The 18,591-nt window shown below is 42.0% G+C and overlaps 1 protein-coding gene across 1 annotated transcript in view; it reads right to left on the bottom strand.

The window, feature by feature from the left end:
- The window catches only part of crebbpb (CREB binding protein b), an 82,634-nt gene that overhangs the window by 30,037 nt on the left and 34,006 nt on the right, over positions 1–18,591 (bottom strand). The window contains 5 exon segments of the mRNA XM_065010585.1: positions 4,367–4,457; positions 4,838–5,098; positions 8,011–8,124; positions 13,074–13,323; positions 14,641–14,844. Of these exon segments, the coding sequence (XP_064866657.1) occupies positions 4,367–4,457; positions 4,838–5,098; positions 8,011–8,124; positions 13,074–13,323; positions 14,641–14,844 (920 nt within the window).

Below are 18,591 nucleotides of genomic sequence, written 5' to 3' on the forward strand. Positions count from 1 at the left end.
GCCTTTTGCTGAGGAGGGCTGGCATGTGCCTTTTACTGAGGAGTAGCTTCCGTCTGGCCACAACGAGAAAGACCTCATTGGTGGAATGCTGCAGAGATGGTTGTTATTCTGGAAGGTTCTCAAATCTCCACAGAGGAACTCTGGAGCTCTGTAAGAGTGACCATCGGGTTCTTGGTCACCACCCTGACCAAGGCCCTTCTTTCTTATGGCTGGGCGGTATATCAAATTAATTTGAATGTATGTTTTTGCGCGATATTCCAAATGCCTGTATCACAAGGATGAAGGTTTGGTTCTTTTTTGTTTTTATGAGCATTTATGTCCGCTTGTTCTCGTGTTGTATTTTTGGTCTGGTTTGTTTCGCTCCTCTGTGCACCTTACCATTTACACCAGAGAATAATAGAGCAGTTCAATTTCTAACAATATCCTTTTTATGTCTCAACTACTCAAATTGCGTGCAGAGCAGACACTACTAAAACAAGAGTATCAATGAACACAGAGTCAGGAAAATTAATGCTCAGTTTGATGCGCGCGGCATTGGGGTACCACATACCGTTAGCAACACTTTAGTCAGTCAATTATACTAGCTGTCTAGTCTGTTCCATAAACTTGAAATAAGCATAAAACACAAGGAATTAGCAAATCGCTCTCATTCTGAGAAATAAGGTAGGCCACTTGATTTCAACATTTGAATGAAGTGGACAGGCTAACATGCTGCTCAAACAATTGGAGACGGACAGAAGGGTGTGTTCATATCAATTCAACTGTTCTACCTTGTTAGCTAGCAAATAGATCCACGTTGGCTAAACTTGAAATATAAAATATATTAGCTGGCTACTCACTAACACGTGGGCTTGTGCATGAGAGATTGTTTCTGAGACCTGTGTTAACCTCTCTGCGCACAGTACCCGCTAGCAGGCTGAAATTCCACAACATACGGTGACCAACCCATGTAGTAAGCTTCAGAGTAAAGTGAGTCATTCGCTATTGAAGTTTCATACCGGAAGAAGCTACGCATATTACGCACTGCATTGTTTGGTGAACGCGCAGATTCAGCTGTTTATATATCAATCATTATTGGCTCGAAGTCAGGGAAAGCTAAATCTAAGTCTAGATATACAGATGTACACACAACTTTAGAATACATTGATTGGGAAGGTGAGACATATTGTTGTAGGACGCTTCATTTAGCGATTGTGGAGGAATATTTTTTGAATGGAAGAGAGGACATCGTTTTGGACTGGTAAGTTCTTATCATGCTAATGCCCTGATTTGAAATTAATAATATAAAAAATATATAAACATTTTAGAAGCAATATATAAACATGTCATGAAATGTGAGATGCGTGTCTGCCGCCCCACCCCAACCCACATGAAATAGGCTATTTGAGGCTGTTGAGGAGAGTGCAGGACCACATCAATGGCCAAAGTGAAATGTAGACAGTAGATACAGCTGGTCTGTTGTAATATAATAAAGACAGTAGATCTAGCAGGTAATAATAATATAATAATATATTCAACCTTCAACTCTATATATATATATATATATATATATTATATATATATATATATCTGTTTATTATACCTGTTGATACAGGGCTCATATGTGAAACTATTCTAACCGAACATTTTCTTTCACAGTGACACTGACTCCGAATGGGAGTCTTATCCGGTGTCCTGTGTGAATTTAAGTATGCTCTCTCTAATTCTCTCGGAGGAGGACCTGAGCCCTAGGACCATGCGTCAGGACTACCTGGCATGATGACTCCTTGCTGTCCCCAGTCCACCTGGCCTTGCCGCTGTTCCAGTTTCAACTGTTCTGCCTTTGGCTATGGAACCCTAAACTGTTCATTTTTACTCTTGAGGTGCTGTCCTGTTGCACCCTCTACAACCACTGTGATCTCCACCCAGCACAGCCAGAAGAGGACTGGCCACCCCTCATAGCCTGGTTCCTCTCTAGGTTTCTTCCTAGGTTTTTGCCTTTCTAGGGAATTTTTCCTAGCCACCGTGCTTCTACACCTGCATTGCTTGCTGTTTGGGGTTTTAGGCTGGGACAATATAAATAGATTTGATAGAGGACTGAGGGTCTTCCAAATATTGAAAGTGTGTAAATAGTTACCCATGTTATTTTGTAAATGTATATATATATATTTTTTTCATATATTTGCTAGAATACCATTTTGGTATTTTGTATATAGTTATTCGTTTCAAAATGTATACCTTCACCAATTTGGCCACTTGGGCTACTTGTGTGGGACACCTGGTGATTCATGATAAATGTCATGTAGCACACTCATTTTGGATGTTATCATTCTGAAACTTTGCACAAGTACTGTTGCCCTCATATTTTTTTAAATTGTCCCCATCATCCTATCTGAATGTTTGTTTTATCTTGTTCATTTTAAAGATACAAAAATTTTAATTTAAAAAAAAATAATTGTTTTATCTAAACCAGATCTATTGTGTGTTATTCTCCTACATTCAATTGACATTTACACAAACTTCAGAGTGTTTTCTTTCAAATTAAATCAATAATATGCATATCCTTGGTTCTGTGCCTGAGCTACAGGCAGTTAGATTTGGGTATGTCTTCAGGCGTATATAGTTATTGTGTGTGCCTCAACACAATCCTGTCTAGCAGCTCTACGGACAACTCCTTCAACCTCATGGGCTTGTCTTTTGCTGACATGCACTGTCAACTGTGGGACCTTATCTAGACAGGTGTGCGCCTTTCCAAATAAACTCGAATCAAGTTGTAGAAACAACGATGATCAATGGAAACAGGATGCATGCACCTGAGCTCAATTTCGAGTCTCATAGCATAAAGGTCTGAATACTAAAAGTTTTTTAAAAAATGGTTTTCACTTTGTCATTATGGGATATTGTGTGTAGATTGATGAGGAAATGTTTTTAATTAATACATTTTAGAATAAGTGAAGGGGTCTGAATAAAATGAATGGTAAATAATGTAGTGTCAAAAACGTGAAGGGGTCTGAATAAAATGAATGGTAAATAATGTAGTGTCATTTTGGAGTCACTTGTAAATAAGAATATAATATGCTTCTAAACACATCTACGTTAATGTGGATTATAGCATGATAGCGGAGAGTCCTGAATGAACTCTAAATAACGATTAGTGAGAAAGTTAGATGCACAAATATCATACCCCCACTAAAATGCTAACCTCCCCTGTTAATGTAATGGTGAGAGGTTAGCATGTTTTGGGGTATGGTATAAAATGCTAACCTCCCCTGTTATTGTAATGGTGAGAAGTTAGCATGTCTTGGGGGTATGACATAAAATGCTAACCTCCCCTGTTATTGTAATGGTGAGAAGTTAGCATGTCTTGGGGCTATGATATAAAATGCTAACCTCCCCTGTTATTGTAATGGTGAGAAGTTAGCATGTCTTGGGATATGATCTAACCTCCCTATTATTGTAATGGTGAGAGGTTAGCATGTCTTGGGGGTATGATATAAAATGCTAACCTCCCCTATTATTGTAATGGTGAGAAGTTAGCATGTCTTGGCGGTATGATATAAAATGCTAACCTCCCCTGTTATTGTAATGGTGAGAAGTTAGCATGTCTTGGGGGTATGACATAAAATGCTAACCTCCCCTATTATTGTAATGGTGAGAGGTTAGCATGTCTTGTGGGTATGATATAAAATGCTAACCTCCCCTGTTATTGTATGGTGAGAGGTTGGCATGTCAAGAAGGCATGATATTTGTGCGACTAACTTTCTCAAATCATTATTCACGATTCATTCAAGACTATCCGTAATCATATTAGCATCCACATTCATGTATAAGTCTCTAGAAACATATTCTATTCTCACTTACAAAAGTGACTCCAAAGTGACAATACATTACGTACCATTAATTTATATTTGGCACAAACTCATCTGGAACACAAACAAAACAAACAGCAAATGCATCCACCAAATGTGTTGTCACAAGCTTAATGCAATCATTTCAAGCTAGGAATATGCACCCAAATAACATACTTTTGACTACCTTAATACACATAAGTGAATTAGTCCTACTATTTTTGTTACCCTAAAACAGGGAGGACTATGTACAATAAGTGCTGTAATTTCTAAACAGTTCACCTGATATGGATGAAAATACCCTCAAATTAAAGCTGACAGTCCACACTTTAACCTCATAGTCATTTGATCATTTCAATTCCAATGCTGGAGTTCAGGGACAAAACAAAAAATGGTCACTTTCCCAATACTTTTGGAGCTCATTGTAAAAATGTTGAGTGCTGCTGTACACTGTAGTGGGCCCAGCTCTGTACCACCCAGTTGGAGTGATCTAGGGCACAGAATTAAGAGAGACAATCTAAATGGGTGAGCGGACTCACTTGTTGAGCGACGAGGGGAGCGATGAGTCCGAGAGCATGCCGGTCTCTGAGGGCACGCCCACCCCTCCTCCGGCCATGTTCATGTTAGTGCCTGGGAGAGAACACAGCCAACCAGAGTCAGCATTACCACCAAAACAGTGACCGATACCCTCACTATACCACTTCGACTCATCACACGAGACCCTTATACAGAGAACTATACCAAAATGATTTAACGAGTCAACCAATCAAACAAACCAATCATTGGTTTTAAATAACTATTTCATGTGTCTGGGATTTCATCCTCTGGGATTTCAAATTGTGCATATTTGCAAACTCAAAATTCAATTCAGTTGAATCAATCGTATGCATCTATCAACCCATTTTATCATTTATAATTGAGTCCTTCAGCAGATGCTCTTATCCTATTGTCCTCAAGTGCTTTACAGTAACCTAGCCTAAAACTCCAATGAGACCAAGCAACATTCTTACCTAGTGCATTGATGGAGCGTAGCTGCTGCCCTCCCTGGGCTGTGTTCTGTCCTCCAGGTCCTCCCTGTCCCTGAGCAGGGGACTGGTTACCATAGGGCAGGCCCAGGGCAGCGTAGGCCCGCTGCATGGAACTGGGGTCGATGTGCCCACTGCTGACCCCGCCACTGTTCATGGAGGAACCCGGGGAGCTGCCGGGAGGGCCTGTGCCCACCGTGGCATTGATGGCACTCTGCAGGCTGGCGCCGGGCGAACCCAGCATGGCTGGAGAGAGAGGAGAGACATTTTTGAAACATTTGCTTTGGCAATACAATAACTTTTGTATCAAATTGAAGAGGGTGGTGGGTGGAGAGGGAGATGAGTAATTATGAACACTTGCGATGAAACCCAACTGCACATAACCCACCAATCTCCCCCAGTTTTCAAACAGAACTACAGTTAGGACTTGGCTTGGGCCCATGTTAATAAATCACTAGTATGCCCTTCCAGAAAAGGTCTGCCGTATGTTACGTTTGATGAAAAGCAATCTACTGATTGGCAATTATTTTTCTCATAGAAGTCATAAAAAACTCAAGTTGTTAAACAAAGCAAAATTGTAAAGCCTATATTTTTTATGATCTAAAATAATATTTATCTGTTTCCACCCAAAGATCCTACTACTGCTCTATTCTTTACTGTATTTTGATCTGTGACCGGCAGAGCGAATATGCAGGTTGCCTCTGTGGGGGATTTAAATCGGTCACCGGTTTTCTGGCCAATCAGAGAGATTTCTCCCCCTGAGCTCCTCCCCCACAGATAGAAACTCCGGAGCCCCTCCCCCAGGGTGTCAGATTACAGGCCCAGCATTCTACAGGAATCCTTCACAGCCAGCGAGCCAGCACAGACCGAGCCAGCACAGAACAAGCACAGAGCACAGCTAGGGATACGGCTGCAGGTGGCGCCACTGAAAACTTCACTCGCTCACTCACTCACTCTAGGGTTCTATGCTCTCAGCTCAGCATGCTTCTCTGTTGACAATTCAGTTACATTGTAAAAAAAAAAATACAAAAAAATGAACTTACATACAAGCCCTTAATCAACAATGTAAGCCTTTCACTGTAAGGTCTACACTTGTTGTATTCGGCGCATGTGACTAATTCAATTAGATTTACATCGCAAATCATTTATAGCGCAAGTGTGTTATAGTGTGGAATGCATCTGTTGTAAATGAAATGTGTCAGTTTTTGTATCTGTGCCTACAATATGTAAATACATGTAAATGAAATGTGTCAGTTTTTGTATCTGTGCCTACAATATTTAAATACATGTAAATGAAATGTGTCAGTTTTTGTATCTGTGCCTACAATATGTAAATACATGTAAATGAAATGTGTCAGTTTTTGTATCTGTGCCTACAATATGTAAATACATGTAAATGAAATGTGTCAGTTTTTGTATCTGTGCCTACAATATGTAAATACATGTAAATGAAATGTGTCAGTTTTTGTATCTGTGCCTACAATATGTAAATACATGTAAATGAAATGTGTCAGTTTTTGTATCTGTGCCTACAATATGTAAATACATTTAAATGAAATGTAATGTGGCAGATGTAATACTGAGACAGATTCCTGTATGAAAACTGGCTGAGGGGCGACAACAACCGGTTTATCTACAGTGCGTTCGGAAAGTATTCAGACCCCTGGGCTTTTTTCACATGTTGTTACTTTACAGCATTAACTCAATCTACAGACAATACCCGCATCCTTGAAATGTTCCTACAACTTGGAGTCCACCTTTAGTAAATTCAATTGATTGGACAAGATTTGGAAAGGCAAACACCTGTCATATATAAAGTCCCACAGTTGACAGTGCATGTCAGAGCAAGAATTGTCCGTAGAGCTCTGACAAGATTGTGTCGAGACACAGATCTGGGGAAGGTTACCAAAAACATTCTGCAGCATTGATGGTCCCCAAGAACACAGGGGCCTCCATTATGCTTAAATGGAAGAAGTTTAGAACCACCAAGACTCTTCCTAGAGCTGGCCGCCTGGCGAAACTGAGCAATTGGGGAAGAAGGGTCTTGTTCAGGGAGGTGACCAAGAACCCGATGGTCACTCTGACAGAGCTCCAGAGTTCCTCTGTGGAGATGAGAGAACCTTCCAGAAGGACAACCATCTCTGCAGCACTCCACCAATCAGGCCTTTATAGTCGATTGGCCAAACGGAAGCCACTCTTCAGTAAAAAGCACATAACAGCCCACTTGGAGTTTGCCAAAAGGCACCTAAAGGACTCTGACCATGAGAAACAAGATTCTCTGGTCTGATGAAACCAAGATTGAACTCTTTGGCCTGAATGCCAAGCGCCACATCTTGAGGAAACCAGGCACCACTCATCACTTGGAAAATACCATCCCTACAATGAAGTATGGTGGTGGCAGCATCATGCTGTGGGGATGTTTTTCCAGCAGTAGGGACTGGGAGACTAGTCAGAATGGAGGGAAAGATTAACAGCGCAAAGTACAGAGAGATCCTTGATGAAAACCTGCTCCAGAGAGCTCAGGACCTCAAACTGGGTGACGGTTCCCCTTCCAACAGGACAACGACCTTATGCACACAGCCAAGACAACGCAGGAGTGGCTTCATGACAATTCTTTGAATGTCCTTGAGTGGCCCAGCCAGAGTCCGGACTTGAATCCGATCAAATATCTCTGGAGAGACATGTAAATAGCTGTGCAGCGACACTCCCCATACAACAAGACAGCACTTGAGAAGATCTGCAGAGAAGAATGGGAGAAACATCCCAAATACAGGTGTGCGAAGCTTGTAGCGTCATACCCAAGAAGACGAGGCTGTAATCACTGCCAAAGGTATTTCAACAAAGTACTGAATAAAAGGGTCTGAATACTTATGTAAATGCTATATTTCCATTATGTTTTTAAAATACATTTGCAAAAATGACGGGATATTGAGTGTAGATTGATGAGGAACCAAAACAATTGAATCAATTTTAGGATATGGCTCTAACGTAACCAAATGTAGAAAAGGGGTTCTGAATACCTTCCGAATGCACTGTATCTACTTGAATGGCTATGCTAATGCCAAAACACCTGTATGGGAGGATATTACACAAAACCCAACATTACACACACACGTGTGATGGACTACGGGTCCTAGGGTAAAACAACAGGTACTCACGCTGCTGGTTCCTTTTGTCGCTGGCGTTCTTCAGCGGCAGGCAGACGGGACAGTCATGCCGCGTGCAGTTCTTCCAGTGAGAAATGATCTGTCTGGACGACGCACAGTGAGCCACTGAGGGGATAGAAGGATAAGAGAGGGAGAGGAAGAGAGAGAAAGATGAATGAGAGAAAGGAAAGAGATTTAATGAAAGACAGAAAAAGAGCAAGAAAGATTAGGGATGACAGAAGAAGGAGAGAGAAGGCAAAGAGTCATTGAAAAACACATACAGTAGCTATGACAAGATGACCACTTCCTGTCCAAGACACCATATAAGCTGGGCAAATAAACACCCGGGCACATAAAACATGCTTTTGCCCAGTAAATCACAAAGCCAAAGAAAAAACAGAAATCAAAAGTTAGTAACTATTCCATGCCTAATGTGACTGTTGCCTAATGGGCCCTGTGGACTAACAGAAAGGTACCATTTTATTCACACAGTCAGATAATTGCTGTAATAGATTTGATTTAGACCCAGGGAATGGAAGTAAATGGTTGTGATTGCTCAGGAGGAAGACTCCAATAACAGCATGATTAGGGGCTTTAGAGACACACGGTGGTGAACATCCTACTGATATCAATGCATTAACTTAACTTCTTCGATATAGGGGGCGCTCTTTTAATTTTTGGATGAAAACCATCCCCGTTTTAAACAAGATATTTTGTCACGAAAAGATGCTCGACTATGCATATAATTGACAGCTTTGGAAAGAAAACACTGACGTTTCCAAAACTGCAAAGATATTGTCTGTGAGTGCCACAGAACTGATGTTACAGAAAAAACCCAGATAAAAATACAATCAGGAAGTGCCGCATTTTTTGAAACCGCCTCATGGCATTGACTCCTTATATGGCTGTGGAGGAGCTAGGAGTCAGCTTACCTTTTCCACGTTTTCCCCAAGGTGTCTGCAGCATTGTGACGTATTTGTAGGCATATCATTGGTAGATTGAACCTAAGAGGCTACATTTACCAGGTGGTCGCTTGGTGTCCTCCGTTGCAATTATTGCGTAATCTCCAGCTGCAAGTACTTTTCCGTTTGCTACTGAGGAGAAACCCAACTGCCACGAAGGATTTATCATCGAATAGATATGTGAAAAACACCTTGAGGATGATTCTAAACAACGTTTGCCATGTTTCTGTCGATATTATGGAGTTAATTTGGAAAAAAGTTTGGCGTTGTAGTGAATGAATTTTCGTTTTTTTTTTCTTAGCCAAAAGTGATGAACAAAATGGAGCAATTTCTCCTACACAAATAATATTTTTGGAAAAAATTAAAATTTGCTATCTAACTGAGAGTCTCCTCATTGAAAACTTCCGAAGTTCTTCAAAGGTAAATTATTTTATTTGAATGCTTTTCTTGTTTTTGTGAAAATGTTGCCTGCTGAATGCTAGGCTTAATGCTATGCTAGGCTATGAATATTCTTACTCTTACACAAATGCTTGTGTAGCTTTGGTTGAAAAGCATATTTTGAAAATCTGAGATGACTGTTAACCTCTTCAACCTATGGGGGCGCTATGTCATTATTGGATTTAAAAAACGTGCCCATTTTAAGCGCAATATTTTGTCACGAAAAGATGCTCGACTATGCATATAATTGGCAGCTTTGGAAAGAAAACACTGACGTTTTCAAAACTGCAAAGATATCTGTGAGTGCCCCAGAACTGATGCTACAGGCGAAACCAAGATGAAACCTCAAACAGGAAATGAGCTGAATTTTTGAAGCTCTGTTTTACTATCGTCTCCTTACATGGCTGTGAATGTGCCGTGAACGAGCTTATGCTCTCTGCCGTTCGTCCAAGATGTCTGCAGCATTGTGACGTATTTGTAGGCATATCATTGGAAGATTGGCCATAAGAGACTACATTTGCCAGGTGTCCGCCCGGTGTCCTTTGTCTAAATTGGTGCGCAATTCTCAGTGGCAATCATTTTACCATGCCATTCAGAGGGAGAAGCACACTTCCAGGAACGATACATCATTGAAGAGATATGTAGAAAAACACCTTGAGGATTGATTCTAAACAACGCTTGCCATGTTTCAGTCGATATTATGGAGTTATTTTGGAAAAAGTTTGGCGTTTTTATAACTGAATTTTCTGGGGTTTTTGGTAGCCAAACATGACGCAGAAAACGGACCGATTTCTCCTGCACAAATAATCTTTCAGGAAAACTGAACATTTGCTATCTAACAGAGTCTCCTCATTGAAAACATCCGAAGTTCTTCAAAGGTAAATTATTTATTGAATGTTTTTGCTAGTTTTTGTGAAAATGTTGCCTGCTAATGCTAACGCTAAATGCTAATGCTAAATGCTAACACTAAATGCTAAATGCTAGTTTGCTATGGTTGAGAAGCATATTTTTGAAAATCTGAGATGAGTGTTGACAGTGTTGATTTCATTTCATCTGCGATTTTCATGAATAGTTAACGTTGCGTTATGGTAATAGTCTTGAGGCTGTAGTCATGATCCCGGATCCGGGTTGGCTCGACGCAAGATGTTAACAAAAGGCTAAGCTTGTGTTTCAATATATTTATTTCATTTCATTTGTGATTTTCATGAATAGAAAAAGTTGCGTTATGCTAATGCATTATAGTTTAAGTATTTTTCTGTCGATTTCTCAGCCAAGCAGGATGAACAAACGTGACGTTTTTCGCCTACAAAGGGAACATCTAACTGGGAGTCTCCTGAGTGAAAGCATTTGAAGTTCTTCAAAGGTAAATGATTTAATTTGGTTGCTTTTCTTATTTTTGTGAAAATGTTGCCTGCTGCCAGCACAGCCTAGCATAGCATTATGCCATGCTAAACTTACACAAACGCTTGTCTAGCGTTGGCTGTAACGCATATTTTGAAAATCTGAGATGACAGTGTTGTTAACAAAAGGCTAAGCTTGTGTTTGAATATATTTATTTCATTTCATTTGCGATTTTCATGAATAGGAAATGTTGCGTTATGGTAATGTGCTTGAGGCTATGATTACGCTCCCGGATACGGGATTGCTCGTCGCTAGAGGTTAAGTGGAAGTTAACATTCATCCTTTCAAGAGTATAAAAGAGGTCATTCTACTCCTGCTAACATCAAATAAGTCTCATCCCAGAGTTAATATTACTTAAAGAAAAGCCTCAAGTATTTGAGTTATCATTAATAATTAGGGCTAGGGTTTATTTTCCTGAATTTCTGCCTGACTGACGTGCCCAAAGTAAACTGCCTGTTACTCAGGCCCAGAAGTCAGGATATGCATATAAGTAGCATTGGATAGAAAACACTGATGTTTGTAGAAATGTTAAAATAATGTATGCGACTATAACACAACTGATATGGTAGTCGAAAATCTAAAGAAAAACCAACCATAATTATTATTATTTTTTATGTCCCAGGCTCTTATAATGGAAAGCTATGGGTCCTATGCAATTCTAGCTCCCAGATTTCAATTCCTATGGCTTCCACTAGATGTCAACTGTCTTTGTTGAAGGTTTCAGGCTTGTTTCTTACAAAATGAGTAAGAATTAGGAGTTTTAGCACAAAGAGTCTCAGTGGAAAATCAATTTGTTTGCGCGAGACAGAGGACACGCGCCTGCCAATTTCACTTTTCTATTGAAAAAACGTCTTTCCGTATGAAAAATTATAGTTTATTTACATTTTAGCGTACCTGAGGATTATATAGAAACGTAGTTTGACTTGTTTGAACAAAGTGTATCGGTAGCTCTTTGGATTCCTTTGTCTGTTGAAAGAGTGGAGTTGCATGTTGAAAGAGTGGATTACTGAAATCGATGGCGCCAACTAAACAGACCTTTTGGGATATAAAGAAGGATTTTATCTAACAAAACAACAATTCATGTTGTAGCTGGGACCCTTGGGATTGCAAACAGAGGAAGATTTTCAAAAGTAAGTGATTTATTTAATTGCCATGTGATTTCATGAAGCCTGTGCTGGTTGAAAAATATGTTGTGGGGCATCGTCCTCAAACAATTGCATGGTATGCTTTCGCTGTAAAGCCAAATGTAAATCGGACAATGCAGTTAGATTAACAAGAATTGAAGCTTTTAAATGATATAAGATACTTGTACGTTCATAAATGTTTAATATTACGATTATTTATTTGAATTGCTAGCGGGCTATCCCACAGGGCTAGTCGGTACGTGAGATATTACACCACAAAATGTTAAACCAAATACAACATTGGAACCGGCAAACCCAATCAACAACAAGGAATTTTAAACAAATAATCACTAATATAAGCCATTTTAAAAACACGTAAACAGCACAACCCAACTAAAACCGGATGAGACCTAGAACATCATATATCCTCATTTGACCCCATAGCCATTAAAACACATTACCAATATGACTGGCACCTCAGGGGTTAAAAGTCAGAGGCCTTCGACCTAGAGACACCCTTTAATGTCCAGAGCAGCACGGGGCGGGAGGAAAGCGCCGTAGCCACCCAGACAGAGACTCAGTGTGGAGACTAAAGCCACTCGAGTATTTACATTAGGCCTAAGCACCCAGACAGGCTTTTAAAACAAGCCCCGGGATTAATAGCTGCTGGTGTCCTCACTATTAATATAGGCTGGAGCGGGATTTCAGTCAGTCACCGGGGCAAACAGGAGGGAGGGAATGGAAGACCATGCTTCTTTCCAAGTGAATCTTTCCTCAATTCTGCAAATCCTCTCTTCACTTCCTCCTCAAAACACACAGAGAAGGTCAGAGGGCAGGGACCTTCAACCTTCTCCTCCAATACGGTTGAGAAGTAGTTGAGCAGATAGGATGCCAGGAATAGCAGAATAGCAGAAAGACCAATTCAGATGGAGCCATGGAGAAGGAGGAGAGAGGGGCTTTGGACACAGCAGCACAGAGAAAGGTAACCAACTTGACTTCTTACATTAAATGGAGTAAAGCTGATATCCCGTTGGACATTAACGAGTGTGTGTTCAATCATATTCACACAGGCTCAGTCCTCCAACACTTAACCAGCAACCAACACTTAACCAGCAACCAACACCACAACCCTCCTTCCCCAGACACTCACCCTGGCAGGACTTGCCGGCCTGGCAATGGGTCATGTGGTTGAGGACGTTCTTCATGGTGCGGCAGTGTGGCAGGGCGCAGGCCCGCACCTCCCCATTGGCCTGCTCCCGCCGCTGGCACTTGTGGGCGTGGAGCAGCAGGACCAGCTGTTGCTGGATGAGCTTGCGTTTCTCTGGGTCGGCCGTGTGGCTCGCCGTCGCTGCAGACACCCCACCGCCAGGGACCATGGAGGATACCTGCTGCATCTGGGCCTTGGGAGGGAAACGCAACAAATAAGTGAGGCAGACTGGATTTATTTGTAACTTAGCTTGAACCCAATTACTTGAATTGGAACTGGGATGCTTGAATTGGATCCCTGAACCATTTATATTGAAATGGAATCACCCAATCCCTGTAATTAAGCCTACTTATACAAGTACATTACTTTCACAATTTGAAAAAGAAAAGCTGATCTACAACACATTTATGCCGAGATCAACGGGGTGAGGTTTGATTAGGGAGAAAGAGGGAAAACATTTGTGTGAGAAAGACAAAGAGCGGCGGGGGAAGAGTGGTGAACAGAGAAAGAACGATTCCCAGACAGAATAATGGGAGGCAGCCAGTGAATGAATCAAAAAAGAAAGAAAAGCCCCCCCCCCCCAAAAGGCCTGGTATACATCCAACTATTTCACATAAGACTCCATTAACCTTTAACCAAAATAGAAACACAACTATTTCCTCTGTAATGAGTTCATTAGGCCCTTTTCCTGTTCCTGGGAGAGAGATTTGCATGCAGTATTTACTCAGTGCCTTGAAAGAGACCCCTCTCTTTTTCTCTTCCTCTTTCCCTCATTCTCTCTCTCTCTGTACAACAATATTCTGAGTGGAGTGCCTTTTAACAAATGTTTCCCCCTCCAACAATCTCTCATTCTGCATTCCAGGCCTGGTTTTTGGAGATGGAAGAGAAATGTGTCAGAATAATTGTTCCAATACCGTGGCATTGGGAACTGCAGCGTTATTCAAAGTCAATGCAGAGACTAATGGACTTCAGGAGAGTTGTCACTACGGGAGACTAAATCTGAAAGGATTTGATAGGCAGGGGGTCATTTTCACCGTATTGCTTCAACCAATCCTCTCATTGTACGTAGGATCTAGGGGTCAATGATAGAGGACTGGTCTCTAAAACCCCTAACTAGGGCCTAATCTAATCTCTTCAGTGTTCAAACATCTGAAAGGACTAGGTAGGTGTGCACATTAATATGATGATGCTTCACTTAACTCTCTGATAAACTGAGTGGAGATTCCAACATATCATTTGTATAGTCAGTACTTTCATATGTGAGAACACCAAGAGGGTAGGGGCAAGGTAACAAGTCTGAAACACAAAGGCATGGGGACCACATCAGATCTGAGAGCTGATTTTTGTGACCCCCAGACAGCTATCGGATTCCAACTGTTTAAGGGGGTGAGACGAAGAGGCTCGAGATCCAAATGGAAACAGATCTTTCCCAGAACCCTCCGTTTAGGTCATCGTGTAAACTTACCGCAGGTTTGCATTTCCCCTTTTCTACAAAGTTGGAGGAACTTACCAGGTTTGGCATGCTGCTGGCCCCTTTCAGGTCACTGGGGAAGGGGGGCAGGCTGTTGGCCCCTTTCAGGTCACTGGGGAAGGGGGGCAGGCTGTTGGCAAGGGCTGCCTTGTTCCGGAGCTGCTGCTGGGCGTTCACCCCCATCTGCTGCTGGGCCCCGCCCTGACCGTACTGCTGCCCAAAAGGACTGCCAGCCATAGCCATCTACAGAGAGACAAGGGATTAGGACCATCTCTGAGGTGAACCAGGTCTCTGTTCATGAGTTTCAAAATGGGTCAAGAAGGACCAGGACAATGTATGATTTGGGACTGTAAAACCGTGAAACTAACCTATTGGGTTCAAATGAAATTGGACCCCAACACTACAAAGCCCAGCCACAGGTTTCCCTACTGCACACAATACCAAAGAGCCTGGTGTTTTAGCACTGATTCTGTGGGGATTGTCTAGAAGGGGAGAATGACGTGCAATGGCGGGTCTGGCGGTTGACATCTGTCTCTCCGTGGTTGAGATAAGAGGAAGTGGCCCCTGTTACAAGGCCTCCCCAAATCACGCCATCTCTCAACCACAACATGTGATAGTAAACAGGGAGCACCTAAACCTAACACAGGCTAGGTATAGATATGAATATATGTCTTACAAGTTACGTGTAGATGATTATACATGTGGGATCTTGTGGAGGAGCTCATTGAAATGGATGAAAATAGGAGAGAGCGGTCAGATGCAGTGTGACTTATTTCAACAGGTCTTTGTCCCCCCCCATCGTTAGAACTGCCAAACGCAAAATCAGGCAAATAAGGAAACAGAGGTATGAAAGAAACATTTACCCATGAGTGGCTGCCAAATCCCATCCATTTATCTATCCATCTACCATCATTAAACTTCCTTGACTAGCTTCTCAATGGGAGTTGAACACATAAAATACACCATTTCAGAGCCAATGGGTGGTGCAAGATCTGCTGCAGGCATGGACAGAATAGTTAGGTGCGCAGCTACAATCTCTTTAGAATACATTTTTAAAAACACACATTTTTATCTTCCAATATGACCAATAAGGTTTAAAAACATGCAATTGTGACATCTACAATGAGTGTACCAAACCTTAGAAACACCTTCCTAATATTGAGTTGCAACCCCTTTTGCCCTCCACATGCCCTGACAAATTCAGGCTAAGGCCTCTACAAGGTGTCCAAAGCGTTCCACAGGGATGCTGGCCCATGTTGAGTCCAATGCTTCCCACAGTTGTGTCAAGTCAGCTGGATGTTGATACACACGGGAAACTGTTGAGCGTGAAAAACACAGCAGCGTTGCAGTTCTTGACACAAACCGGTGCGCCTGGCACCTACTGCCACACCCCATTCAAAGGCCTTTACAGTGCATTCGGAAAGTATTAATTTTGTTATGTTACATCCGTATACTAAAATGGATAGACTTGTTTCCCCCCCCCACATCAATCTGCACACAATACCCCAAAATGACAAAGCAAAAACAGGTTTAGATTGAAAGATCACATTTACAAAAGTATTCAGACCCTTTACTCCGTACTTTGTTGAAGCACCTTTGGCAGCGATTACAGCCTTTGCGTCTTCTTGGGTAAAACACTACAAACTTGGCACACCTGTATTTGGGGAGTTTCTCCCATTCTCCGCAGATCCTCTCAAGCTCTGTCAGGTTGGTGGGGAGCGTTGCGCTACAGCTATTTTCACAGATGATCGATCAGGTTCAAGTCCAGGCCAGTCAAGGACATTAAGAGACTGTCCCAAAGCCACTCCTGCGTTGTCTTGGCTGTGTGCTTAGAGTCGTTGGAAGGTGAACCTTCCTGTTGGAAGGTGAACCTTCGACCCAGTCTGAGGTCCTGAGCTCTCTGGAGCAGGTTTCATCAAGGATCTCGCTGTACTTTGTTCCATTCATCTTTTCCTCAATCCTGACAAGTATCCCAGTCCCTGCCGCTGAAAAACATCCCCACAGCAGGATGCTGCCACTATACTTCACTGTAGGAATGGTGCCAGGTTTCCTCCAGACATGACGCTTGGCATTCAGGCCAAAGCGTTCAATCTTGATTTCATCAGACCAGAGAATCTTGTTCCTAATGGTCTGAGAGTCCTTTAGGTGTATTTGCCTTTCCAAATCATGTCCAATCAATTCAATTTACCACAGGCGGCCTCCAATCAAGTTGTAGAAACATCTCAAGGATGATCAATGGAAACAGGATGCACCTGAGCTCAATTTCAAGTCTATTAGCAAAGCATCTGAATACTTAGGTAAATAAAAATACATTTTCTAAAATTTTGAAAAACTTTTTTCACACTGTCATTATGGGGTATTGTGTATAGATTGATGAAGAAAAACATTTATTTAACCCATTTTAGAATACGGCTGTGACGTAACAAAATGTGGAAAAGGGAAAGGGGTTTGAATACTTTACACATGGACTGTACATCATTTGTATTCCCCATTCACCCTCTGAATGACACACATACACAATCCATGTCTCAATTGTCTTAAGGCTTAAAAATCCTTCTTTAACCTGTCTCCTCCCCTTCATCTACACTGATTGAAGTGGATTTAACAAGTGACATCAATAAAGGATCATAGCTTTCACCTGGATTCACCTGGTCAGTCGATGTCATGGAAAGAGCAGGCGTTCTTAATGTTTTGTCAGTGTATAGCTCAGGTCTTCAAGTGTCAATCAGCAGTTACCTCATCCATTTTTGGACTTTATGATATGTACCCAATAAATACCTAATTAGCTTACAATGTCGTACCCCATCAGAACCCAAAATATAAGCTTGTTTTACCCCAATGTTTATAAACAAATTAAATGTAAACAAACACTGTTTACCCGCAAATCATGGTTAAAACTATACTTTTGATATCAAAGACAGTCCTTGCATCCATAGCTCTGTCTTTGAATTGGAGAGTGATTACATTTCCCCAGCCCAATCCCTCGGCTTTTTATCGAAACAGGGGCGAGGAGATCATTTGTTATCATTTCAACTACTGATTGCCACTTCAGTATGTTGGATGACTAGCAATCGAGCATGATGACCCAATCCCCATTTCTAGTCCATCCCTCTCCTGGTGTGCATGTGTACACAGCCCTGCCTGTTCTGCTCTAGCAGCATGCTCCTCTACTGTGCTCCGCTGTGCTTAGTGGCGAGGAGGAGGCTCTCCCGCCGTTGTCAGCGCTCCAGCAGACAGATGAAAGAGGCGGAGACCAGCAGCAGTGTAGCCACGCTCAACAGCTGAGCTCTAGTCTGCCCCACCCCCTACATACAGTGGAGCTCTGAAACGCCGACTTCTTCTCTGCCTCACGTTCACTTTAGTCTCCCACAAACAAACGGTCTCACGCGCCTGGGCTAACACAGGCACGCACACCCTTACTGACTGGCTAACACACTTCAAGCTTGAACTTTTTACACGCAGGCCAACTCTAGACTGGCCCTCCTTAGCTCTGACACACACTCCTTCCTACCTGAGCTGTTATTTAGCACATCTTCCATAGTCACAACAGCTTTAAGACGCCCCAACACGCACTCTTTTTATCATACCGGTACTGAAGATTATACAGTTGGCATTTCAAAATACTCCAGTATACAACCCAAGCATAAAACACACAACAGCGCAGGGGAATCAACTCCCAAATTCTAACTAGAGCGAACATGCACTAAAAAGTAATACATTCAAAACACACCCCAGACAGATGTGGAGACGGCCTCTGAAATAGCCGCTTCCCCCCTCTCCATCCCTCGCTCCTCCTCCTTTCTCTCCTTCCACACACACATCCCCTTAACATGATTTACAGCTCCATTATGAGCCAAGGGGCCGGGGAGGGCCAGCACACACACACAATTGGAAGAGAAAGAAGAAAATGAGAAAGAAAAAGTATGAAGGTAAATTAGACAGAGGAAGAGAATGTTAGAGGGACAGCGAGAGAGAAAGAGGACTCACGGA

Source organism: Oncorhynchus nerka, linkage group LG26 (genome assembly GCF_034236695.1).
Source record: "Oncorhynchus nerka isolate Pitt River linkage group LG26, Oner_Uvic_2.0, whole genome shotgun sequence".
Taxonomy (NCBI): domain Eukaryota; kingdom Metazoa; phylum Chordata; class Actinopteri; order Salmoniformes; family Salmonidae; genus Oncorhynchus; species Oncorhynchus nerka.